Source organism: Oncorhynchus kisutch, linkage group LG17, assembly GCF_002021735.2.
Source record: "Oncorhynchus kisutch isolate 150728-3 linkage group LG17, Okis_V2, whole genome shotgun sequence".
NCBI lineage: Eukaryota > Metazoa > Chordata > Actinopteri > Salmoniformes > Salmonidae > Oncorhynchus > Oncorhynchus kisutch.
Genome location: NC_034190.2, coordinates 23,605,490 through 23,617,924, shown reverse-complemented (window position 1 = coordinate 23,617,924; position 12,435 = coordinate 23,605,490). Strand labels below are relative to the sequence as shown.

The window sequence follows — 12,435 nt, the reverse complement described above, 5'->3', positions numbered from 1 at the left end:
TCTCGGAATAGCACTAAAAACACACAAGCAACCCAGAAGAGGACAAAAATAGCCTATAGTAACATATGTAGTATAATAAACAAGGTTTATAAAATTAACAACTTATTAACATCAGAAAACATTAATATTCTGTTCATCTCTTATTAAACACACTTAGATAATTCCTATGATGATGCAGTAGTAGCTAGAGTATACAATGTTATAGAATACAGTATATAGTAAAGATAGAAATCTAAATGGTGGAGGTGTTGCTATGTAGGGCCAGAGTCATATTCCTGTTAGGCTGAGAGAGGATCTCATGTCAGATGATGTAGAAGTAAAATGGCTACGGGTTCATCTGCCTCAACTAAAGCCTATTCTCGTAGGAAGTTGATATAGACCAACAAGTGCTAAAACTCAGTATTTGGATTATGAATGCTGGATAATGTATGTGATATCAACAGAGAAGTGTATTTTCTGGTTGACCTAAATATTGACTGGTTGTCATCAAGCTGACCACTCAAAAATAAGCTACCCATCGGCTGTAGTGATCATAATAGACAAAAAAATTAAAAACAAAGTTACGAAGACTGGACCTAAAATTGTGTATAAGCAATCATACAAGAGTTTTTGCAAGGATTCCTATTTCGAAGATATGAAAAATATTTGTTGGTCTGATGGATGTTATGAGGAACAATCTCACGCCGCACTTGAAGCACTTATGAAACTGCTTCTTCCGGTTACTGATAGGCATGCGCCCATCAAGAAACTAACTGTTAAAACTGCTAAATCCCCATGGATAGATGATGAATTTAACTGACTGTATGGCTGAGAGGGATGAGACAAAGGGAAGAGCAAATAAGTCTGACTACATAGACTGACAAACATACAGTAAATTGAGAAATCACATAACTAACAAAAAGAAGAAGAAACTATACTATGGAATGAAGATAAATTATATAAAGAATTATAGTAAAAAGCTTTGGAGTACTTTATATGGCATTCTAGGCCAAAAAGCTCCATCCTTCATTGAAGCAGATGGCTGTTTCATAACAAAACCCGTTGATATTGCCAACCACTCTTTTGTTGACAAGATTAGCAAACTTAGGCATGACATGCAAAAAACAAATGCTGAGCCTTCATGTTCATAATGGACCAAGTAATGAAAGACAAGCACTGTAGTTTTTGAGTTCTGCAAAGTGTGTGTGGAAGAGGTGAGATATTAATAATGAAGAACAAACCACCTGGTACCGACAACCTGGATTGTAAATTGCTAAATTTGGTAGCTCGTCAGTTTATACATCATTTGAACTCCACACAGCATAGACCTGCCACCAGAAAATGATTAGCTAAAATAAAACAAGTAAAAACCAAAGCACACTTGAAACACACAACCACAAAATAATTGCCACTCCTGTTTGCCACATCTTCAATTTAAGCCTAGAAGACTGTGTGCCCTCAGACATGGAGGGAGGGAAAGGCATTCCACTACCCAAGAATAGCAGAGCACCCTTTAATGGTTCAAACAGTTGACCAATCAGCCTGTTACAAGTGCTCAGCAAAAATGGTGCTTGATCAAATGCAAAGATATTCAAATGTACACATTCAGCATGCTTACAGAGAAGGACACTTTTGATGTCATTGATCATAACCTATTTCTGAAAAAAATGTAGGTGTTATGAATTTACATCCTCTGTCTTATTATGGATTGAGAGTTACCTGTCTAATAGAACAGACGTTTTTCGTTTATGGAAGTCTCTCCAATACAAATTCAGTTGAGTGTGGTGTACCGCAGGGCGGCCGGCTAGGGCCATTGTATTTTTCTGTTTTTACTCATGAGCTTCCAATGATCTTGCATAAATCCTGTGTGTCTATGTACACTGACAACTCAACAATAGACTCAACAAAATAAATAACTGACACCCATAACTTAGATCTCCAGTTATTTTTAGAATGGGTAACTAGCAATAGGCTGGTGCTAAATATTTCAAAAACTAAAAGCATCAATCGCTCAACATTAAATGTAATTTAGATCTATTATTGAATAATGTGGCGATTGAGCAAGCTGAGGAGACAAAACTGATGGGTGTAACCAAAGCTGTCATGGTCAAAACATATAGACTCAATAGTTGCTAAAATGGGATGAGGTCTGTCCATGATAGGGCGTTGCTCTGCCTTCTTGACATCTCAGTTGATCGGACCTACAGGCCCTAGTTTTGTTACACCTGGACTACTGCCCAACTCTGTGGTCAAGTGCGGCAAAGAGGGACATACGTAAATTGCAGTTGGTCCAGAACAAAGCAGCACATACTGTATTGTATCTGTATTACACGGAGGGAGATGTCAATCTCTCCTGGCTCAACACTGAGGAGAGATTGAGATTGCATCACTATTGGTCTTTGTAGGTATTCTTCGAGGTATTGATGTGTTGAAGGTACCGAACTGCCAGTTCAAGCAGTTGGCACACAGTTCGGACACTCATTGGTACCACAAAATATTATGATATATTATGTATTTGACCTATGTGTGTATGTACTGACATGTAAGCAATGTGTGACCATTTACATTTACTGTATGTACTTGAGCTGTTCTTGTTTATTAATGTTCTGTGTCATGTCACGTTTCATGTTTTGTGTGGACCCCAGGAAGAGTAGTTGCTGCTTTCGCAGCGGCTAATGGGGATCCAGTAAAATACCAAATACAAAGTTAGTTATTTTACTGTACTTGTACAGCCTACTCCAGTCCACTCACCCACTAGCATCCTCTTGCGGGTCTTGACGCCCACACAGTCCTGTGTACAGGAAGAGAACTTGGACCAGGCGGTTAGCTGGCAGTCGTCCTGGCATGGGAGCTGGCAGGGCTGGGTTAGAGAGGGCATGGAGCTGGCAAACTTCAGACATGCTCCCATGTCCGCTTGACCCCCGTCCTGCTTCCAGCATGAGACAGCTATATAAAGAAAGAAACAAAGAATGAAAAAGGAATGAAGTGGTGGTTGCTATGGTGTGAGGAAATAAGCTTTGGTACACACGTTGGACACTTTTCATTAGGGGAGACTCACAATCTCATTTGGTTAATGCCCATTGGCTGCATTTGGAGCTAAACACGAGAGTCCCATCACAGGTGATCAAGACCTGACTGTGTTTAAAGTGATGATTAACCTACAGTACTGTCACTGTGGGATCTGGAATGACTCATTGCTAGTTGGTATGACTCACTACATTGCATTCCAAATTGCACCCTATTCCCTGTCGTGATCTAGTCAAAAGTAGTGCACTACATAGGGAATAGACTTAGATTTCATACGCACTCTCTGTCTCCTGTTCGCTCAGTTAATATCACACACAGAGGCGAGAACAGCATTAAGTGATGAAACTGAACATAGTCTAATGTCTAGTGACTTTCCCACCCAAACAAACCCGACTAGATATCATTGAATGAGGAGGAGCCAGAGCTCTGTATTGAATTGTCTCTCCCCCTGTGTCAATGTCTACACAGATACCATTACAGGTAATGTGGCCTAATGTGGAGTGTGAAGAAGGAGGTTGAAAGGTGCTCATCATCTGATCAGATAATGGTCTTCTACTTCAAGATGCTACTAGAGGTCTGGTGCAAGGAGTGGAAGAAGAACTCTACGCTCTCAATTCACTGACTGACACCATTTTGTAAATCGAAATCCACCAGAATTAACATTTTGTGTTTAAACCTTACTGTAACTAATTCATGCCTGGTACAGCTATAGGGAAGAGTTTTGGAGGAACGATTCGGTTATTTAACCACCAGTCCCAGCGTAACATTTAGAAGGAGATGAAAGATACACGAAGATACATGAAGCCCAAGGTGTTACTTTGAGGCCTAACTCCCTTTTTCTCACATCAACAATACTACACACTTCCACAGTCACATGCACAGTACCAAGCAAGTTAAATCAAGCGCAGATCAAATATTTAAATGTACTTCACATACAATATGAATGTGACCGGTCTCTCATGACTGTCAAGTTCAAAACCATGAAAAGGAAAAACCGAAGTAGGCCGAGATGCAAAAATAATATACTTAATTTAATCCATGGTCAAAATAAGACTTTTTTAAAGTCTCTCATGACCAAGGTATTTTCTTATTTACCCGTCAGTTCAGACTCTTTGCCCCCAGAATCAAATTGAGTAGCGCATGCAGGATTTTGTTGCTCACCTCTAGCCTGCAGTCCAGGCCCACAGGTCTCCACAGCTCCAGGACTGTCCTGACGAACGGACCAGGGAACCAACTGGCATCGCCTCCACTTGTGTGTCTTCCACCTGCAGTAGAAGAAACAGGACACAGCTGAGTCATCTTTAGAGTCATAGTCAAAGTCTTGCTCTATTTAACTTGACACCGCTTTAGTCAAAAGAGTAGAGTGGTCTTGGTGGATGATGGAGCCTTACCTGTATCCCAAACAGACAGACGGCACCTCACAGTCTCTCTCCTGAGTCAACACCTCCGGGCAGTCCTGTCCCCCGTTGGCTGGCAGCTGGATGATGATGCGTTTCCTGTTCTGTTTCCTTTTCGTGTTGCCACCTTATAATAACCCATAGAAAAACACTTTATTCACACACTGGCCCAATCACTAGACAGAGACAATAACAGCAGCACTCAAGCTACTTCCACCGAGTCTTGAAGTGGAAAATTATCATGATGAATGCCTGTTACCTACTTGAGTAATTGCAAATCACAGGTCCTTGAAATGTCCTTGTAAAACAAGTGTTTTGTTTGCTGTTGACTTTTAGCAGCTGTGTGTCATTAACCTTGAACATGAAGAACACTAAAACGTAATGAAGGAGCACAGCTGGTTCCCAGCTCTCTAGTCTGGTGTTCTCCAGCAGATATGTACTTTCCTGACCAGTTCGGAGAGAAGGTAATGAAATAATGAAGTATGGAATATTGATTGATGTGGGCTTCACTTTTCTGCTGGTGTCCACCCAACTCAGTGATTGGGTGGTGAAGGTTTTATTGCCCTTACAAGAAGTCCATCAGAATCCTATTACAGTGGCCATATCCATGTTGCAATGTATGATCCATAGAGGTAGCTAGCTACAGGAGATATATACTATATTCATATTGTAGGATATTCTGTTATATTGACAGCTCCAATGGTTCTCCAAGGAGACGGACAAATCCATGACCATATACTCCTAGTAAAGCCAGATGATCTGGGTGCCACATTTGAAATAATACAAGCAAGATTACGAGCAGAGACAGATTAAAGGATACAAAAAACTAGGAAAAACAAGCCAAATGACTGTTCTTATAGACTCTATAAAGTATTTCTTAGTAAATGTTTCTAGTCATGTGAAGTATTTCATGAATACAACACTCAATCCCGGGAAATGGAAATCGCAGAAACGTGTATGCTAACAAGCGTTTTCTAGTTTACAAAGAGGTTGTTGCAGTGCAGGCAAATTGCTTTAAATTGGCCCGGCACTTTGTTTATTAGCAGCATTTGTTCTAGTTCTTTATATAGAAAAGTGTTGCCAGGCAACAATGAGTGTTCGTTGGTTGCTGTTCTAGGATGTCACAGCTCCTACAGATTTGACTTGATGATTCTCTCAGCTCGAAATCAAATATTTGAAGAGGAGAAGAGAAATAATTTTATAGTTGTGCAAGTGTTTTGTTTGTCAGATTTGTCCATTTGTCAGGGCTGTCGAAACCAGGAAGCAAACACTTAACAACAGACCCACTATTATTTAGAATTCTCTGTTCTAATGAACTTCTTCATGCTTTGAAGCACATGCTCATTTCAAAACCATATGGCTTTAGGCTCCATCTCTTGAGCATTTTTGTCATGGACAAACTGCTCTGTATCTGTTGTACTGTAATGCATACTTGACAATAATAGGACGTACCTGCTTGGCATGTTGAATGCCACTCTCTCTTGACATAGTGGCATTTTCTCCAATAATGTGTACTTGAGTGTGTTGAGAGGCCTTTACATTGAGAAGTTTGAGAAGGCTAGTAGGTACCTTCTTTACATGTGGCAGGGCAGGCGCTCCAGTCGCTGTAGGGGGTGACGCTGCAGTCTCTTTTACATGGCAGGAGGCAGGGCCTGACCGTCTCAGGACGAATACTCTCTGGACACCTGAAATCACATCATCTAGACGTGTCAAACTCATTCCACAGAGGGCAGTGTCTGCGGGTTTTTGCTCCCCTTTTGTACTTGATTGATGAGTTGATGAATGTGTGGAGATGTGTGCGAATATCGTTTATGTTTATGAATGCATATTTGTCTTGTCAAAATAATCCAACTGTTTACAGTATACAGTATATCAATACTGGGTCCTTGTTGTAAGGAATATCAGGGATTCTCCAAGTATACTATGAATTACTGGCTTTAGGGCTTCAGATTAAGCCCCTTCATTGCTTTGAATATCATATCACCTCTGTAACAGTGCTACATTGTTAGCTAATTCATGTCCTGTAATGGTAATGAACTCATACGCATATCATACCTGTTTCATTCGTGACATCATACGATTTCATTATTTGATATTATGATACATTAATATATCGTCCCAAACCTAGTGGGATCAAGTGTGTTTAGTGATAGTATTTCAGCAGCTGTAACAATTTCACACCACAAATAAACCCTAATAATGTTCATGTGTGTGAGTCCCAGAGCAGCATGGTGTGATAGTGTAAAATGGTAGCTGGGTAAAATTAAACCCTGGATGGGAGAATCATAAACCGCAGGAATAAAACTGCCCAGGGTTCATTACCATACCCAGCGTGGAACCTAGCTCATCCCCAGTCTGCCTAGTAGCTCCAGCTCATCCTGCCAGGATAATGCTACTATTAAAGCTGAATAAATAAATAGCTAATTCATTATTATGATTCACGTCCCTTGGCAGATACCCTTAGGGTGGTAGGGAGGGAGAACCCAGATACTTTAGAACAACTGTCTGGAACCCAGGCAGAAACCCATCGGGGAACCCGTCAGCTCACAGCTATGCAGCCAGACAGACAGTGGTAACAATAGGATATTGTTCCTTCTATAGATAGATACTGGGACAAAGGCTCTGTGCATTCGTGCTTTGAATTATGCTTAGCAAAGGCTTATGGAACCCTGAATACATATTACACCACATCAGCATAAGCATAACTGTCCTACTGACATTTCATTTAATTAATTTCCTCTCTCACTTTCCACAAAAATTTGTCATATACACTTATTTTGGTATTCAGTCCTCTCGTTGAAGGAAGAACTCAAAGCTATAAATGCCATGTATTATTATTACTTTGAAGGAGGAAGTCTTACTTTGAAGGTGGAACTCTTACTTTGAAAAAGGAACTCTTATTTTGAAGGAGGGACTCTTACTTTTTGGGAGGCACCTGCCCTACATTGACCCGGACACAGATGACCTTCCGCGTCTGCATCCCCACAGAGCAGGAGGAGTCCCCTCCCCTGACCCCGACCCCGGCCGCTGTGGAGTTGGCAGGGGGGACCGACGTGTCCTCGATACACTGTCCCCAGGGCCCTGTCTGCCAGTGGTACACAGTACAAGGGTGGTCATTGCAGCTCCGCACCTCCTGGAGAGCAATGCTGTTGGGGCACTGGACCCCGCCTGTCAAACACACAACAACCAAATGATCAATCAATGAAATATACTGTATTTATAAAACCCTATAGCAGTTTTTCAAAAAGACCACAAAGAGAAAGCAGAAGCACAAACATCACATTCAAATACAGGAGATACTATTCAGTTACATGATTGTGGTTTGTCTTGACTGGTTGTTCAGCCAATAGTTTTGTCCGTTGAGCTGGCTATTGAGCTTGAGCTGACAACTCTGTCATCTTATCATAACTAGAAAGAGAGTAAGTTAAGCTGTATATCTCATAAACCAAACCTTCTCCACTTCCATTCAAACGATCCAGCTGTGTCTTTGTGCTCTTAAGGTTAACTTGTCTTTTTGGTTCCACTCATGGGGTTAAAAACAACAGTACAGCAGTTTCAGAGCTAAATAAACCAGTATAGTCCCTTGGGGGAAAGCAGTCATGGAGATGGAGACAACGGAGATGAGTTGACTCTGGGCCTGACAGTATCTTAGACACCAGGTGGACAGCATGTGACCCCTTCCCACCCCTCACCACAGATGGTTGTGATGTGTGTGTGTGTGTGTTATCTTTGTGAGTGTATGACCCTTAACCACCTCTCACCATGATAGGAAGTCATTAGAGGCTCGCTGGGATACCAGACCCCGAGTGGAAGGTCAGCCATTACAAACCGCAACGGGCATTGACCAATCAATGAGAACCACCAATAAATTAAGGAGAAGAACGGAGATTGTCCAATCAAGGATGGCGGACCACCACGATCCACCAATCAATTCTGGAGAAGGACCAAAATCAGCCAATCAATAGTGGAGCAGGGGAAAACAGATGGAGCGTACTTTAGGATGTGCTTCTGTCTTCAAAAGCCACACAGAGAGAAGATATAGAATTGAATTCCGTGTAGCCCCTTGGGAGCCTGTCCTTCAACAAGTCATTTATAAAAGATGATATTTACTTGTTTTTTTTCAAGTCTTGTATAAGGTCTTTGACCGTAAAAAATATGCAGAGGTAATATTGTGTGGGAGTTATCTTTTCTTACATCCTTTACAATTGTGATGACCCTCCCGCTCTGTCTGCCGTGTTCTTTCTCTTTGCCCTTGTTTTCCTTATTAGGATGTCGGCGGGGCGGAGCTGGGAGGGATGTCAACAACATGGGACACACCTGGGCCTGGGTGTGTCCCGGGATAAATACACCTCTTCCGCATTCGTTGAGGAGACTCTCTCCATGCAGACACACTGTTAGATTTTGGTTGTGGCATTTTTGTGGCCGTTTTGTTTGTTTGCTTTGGCACCTTTCAACACCCCTCATTATCACATCTATGCACGCAACCACTCACTTACACTACTGATTACTGACTACACACCATTGTTAATTGTATTTAGGTTATTTCAGTTAATAAATATATCTTTGTTATTCCTTATCTCCACGCATCTCCCTTTTTGTTATGGACTTTGAGCCGGTTCGTGACACAATGAAGAACCTTCTTTCCCTTCATGTTATGTTACAGAGCTCTCTAAGACACAGTTCCTGAAACCTTCACGTCATGTACAACAAGGCAAACTCTCCCTACCACTGTTATTTACTGAACTGTAACTTGTGGGTTTGGCTACCAAAGCGAATCCTTCGTCTCGTTATGAGAGTGTCCTAACATAGCCTTTTGTAATTGTTACTTAGGCCTACTCTACGGGCTCAACCCTGTTGGAATTACCCAGTCATTTCTATTCTGCTATGTTCTCCAATTGACTGTAAACTGCTCTCTCTATTCCCTGAGAGCCTAACTTGAGATCACCACACCACTTGAATTTTGGCTCAAATTGACACCACTCCATAATTTACGCAGATCTCAAGTTATGACTCGGGTCTGAATTGGGAGGTCCTCAATCTGTAGGACTTCATGCTACACTCAGCCCACACCTGGCGTCTCACACACACACACACACACACACACACACACACACACACACACACACACACACACACACACACACACACACACACACACACACACACACACACACACACACACACTCACACACACACACACACTCACACACACACACACACACACACACACACACACACACACACACACACACACACACACACACACACACACACACACACACACACACACACACACACACACACACACACACACACACACGTCTCTTGCCATTAATCCTGGACAGTGTGTCTGTCTGCTGAGGCATAAGAAGGCTAATAAATGATGCGAGTCATTTAGTTGATTCTGTTTCTGCAGTGATGATAGTGTGACTGTCTTCCCCATGCCAGAACATACCAGTATCAATTTAGAGAAAACTGTGTGGGTGTTCTGAATATGCCACAGACAGACACTGTCTTGCTATGGTCCAATGGAGGATATCTACAAGAGCTGTAGCAGTGTTATGCAATGGGCTACAACATGCTTATCTACTGCAAGGCGATGGCACAGCTCAGTGTAGGTTGTATAGCAATGGGTTTTCAGGGCGTGACTGGCAGCTTGGACTGCAAGACTCTAACCCAGAGGCACTAGTTCCAATACTGACCAGACTTATACTTCTCCTCTCCTTAGGGTTTCAGTCTCCTCTCTTTAGGGTTTCAATCTTCTCTCCCTAGGGTTTCAGTCAACTCTCCTTAGGGTTTCAATCGCCTCTCCTTGGGGTTTCAGTTGCCCCTCCTTGAGGTTTCAGATATTACTCTTTGGGATTTCAGTCGCTTCTTCTCAGGGTTTCAGTCTGCTCTCCTTAGGGTTCCAGTCACTTCTCCTTCGGGTTTCAGTCAGCTCTCCTTTGGGTTTCAGTCACCTCTCCTTAGGGTTTCAGTCACCACTCCTTGGAGTTTCAGGCTCCTTTCCTTATGGTTTCAGTCGCCTCTCCTTGGGGTTTCAGTTGTCCCTCCTTAGGGTTTCCAGTTGCTTCTCTTTGGGATTTCAGTTGCTTCTCCTTAGGGTTTCAGTCACTTCTCCTTAGAGTTTCAGTCGCCTTTCCTTTGGGATTCAGTCACCTCTCCTTAGGGTTTCAGTCTCCTTTCCTTAGGGTTTCAGTCAAACCCTCATTAGGGTTTCAGTCGCCTCTCCTTAGGGTTTCAGTCGCCTCTCCTTGGGGTTTCAGTAGTCCCTCCTGAGGGTTTCAGTTGCTTCTCTTTGGAATTTCAGTCGCTTCTCCTCATGGTTTCAGTCTCCTCTCCTTAGGGTTTCAGTCTCCTCTCCTCAGGGGTTCCATCTCCTCTCCTTAGGTTGTCAGGCAGCACTTTACACTAAGGAATGCTTTTTACTAGCACTGTGCTGTTGAGGGTCTATACACGTTTTTCATAGTACAAGCATAAAGTTATGCTGACCAGGCAGTGAGGGGAAATAGATTAGTACCCAGGTAGCCATACAGTATATCAACTACATACATCTACTTATAACATCTACAGAGCTGAATAAGTATATCTATGGGAACATGGCATTCTAAGAGCATAGGAAATTATAGTACCGAATAGTGCAATAACCTTGAGCACCCGCGATAGACCTTAAAGGAAGGTAAATGCAAAGGTATGAATGTTCTATTACCAATCCCTACATTTGTGAAAGGTGCTATAAAGAATACTAAACACTAGGGCTCTAAGCACTTCACACTCAGATGCTTTGAACCTAAACATTGAAAATGTAGCTCCAGAGAGTAGTTCAGGCATCTATCCTAAAGTTTCCACGCTCGTTATTCCTTGTGACGATGCCACATCACAGAACCTTACCCTGCATCACAGTAACCCAGGCTACAACCTGAGCAGTCGCTGAGGAGGAGGAACATACAGAATAATTTATACAATATTGACAATTTGGCTCCTGTAACATAGAACAGAAATAGAGGGCATGGTGAATGCTTGCTTCAGCAGCCTCACATGATATATCAGATACTCTCCTGCATGCTGTGCGGACCTGGGATCAAAATGATCAAGCTTATCTGGTGCAACAGAAACAATCGAAAGTGCAAACCCTGTCCATATGGTAAGCACTATTGACAGGCTCCATCAAACACTCAACATACTTGAAACAAAACATGTACTATCTGAACCTGGTGTGGCCTGGTCCCAAATCCGCTAGTGTGGTCATGCCAACTCCCATATATCAACTCCTATGATTGGCATGACAACAACCATAGGAGTTGACTCTACTACACAAACAGATCTGGAACCAGGTCTGACGCTGTGGGTTGTGTGATTGTCGTCTCACCTTCCCCAGCGCTGTAGGCCAGTACTGAGCGGGCTCTCATCTGCCTTCCCTCTGTGTTCTTCCCGGAGCAGGTGTGTGAGCACAGGGACCAGGTGGCCCAGGGACTGAGGACACAGTCCTTGGGGCAAGGCACCTCACAGATGACAGGCATGGGTAGGATGGCATCACGGCACAGTTGGCGGTCCACATACTCACCTGAAGGCACATGGTGACAGGAAACACAGTATATGAGGCTTGGGGTTCAGTAACCATCTTTGTTACATATAGTACAATACAGTCAGCATCATGTGCTGATATCACACACAAAATCGCATGGCAAAATCAGATCAATAACTTTTGACTGCTCTAATTACGTTGGTAACCAGTTTATAATAGCAATAAGGCACTTTGGGAGTTTGTGGTGTATGGCCAATATACCACGGCTAAGGGCTGTTCTTATGCACAACGCAACACGCAGTGCCTGGATACAGTCCTTAGCCATGGTACATTGGCCATATACCACAAACTCCCAAAGTGCCTTATTGCTATTATAAACTGGTTACCAACGCAATTAGAGCAGTCAAAAATATATTTTGGTCATACCCGTGGTATACGGTCTTCAGCCAATCAGCATTCAGGGCTTGAATCACACGGTTTATAAGAGTACACAAAGCACATATAACA

General features: G+C 42.6%; 1 protein-coding gene across 1 annotated transcript in view; it reads right to left on the bottom strand.

Moving 5' to 3' along the window:
* LOC109907362 (thrombospondin type-1 domain-containing protein 7A) overlaps window positions 1-12,435 on the bottom strand; it is a 173,478-nt gene that overhangs the window by 60,622 nt on the left and 100,421 nt on the right. Inside the window, exons 7-12 of the mRNA XM_020505287.2 lie at window positions 11,773-11,967; window positions 7,325-7,571; window positions 5,973-6,088; window positions 4,398-4,530; window positions 4,168-4,271; window positions 2,731-2,925 (exon numbers count right to left, since the gene is read on the bottom strand). Of these exons, the coding sequence (XP_020360876.1) occupies window positions 2,731-2,925; window positions 4,168-4,271; window positions 4,398-4,530; window positions 5,973-6,088; window positions 7,325-7,571; window positions 11,773-11,967 (990 nt within the window). The remainder of the gene's footprint in view (window positions 1-2,730; window positions 2,926-4,167; window positions 4,272-4,397; window positions 4,531-5,972; window positions 6,089-7,324; window positions 7,572-11,772; window positions 11,968-12,435) is intronic.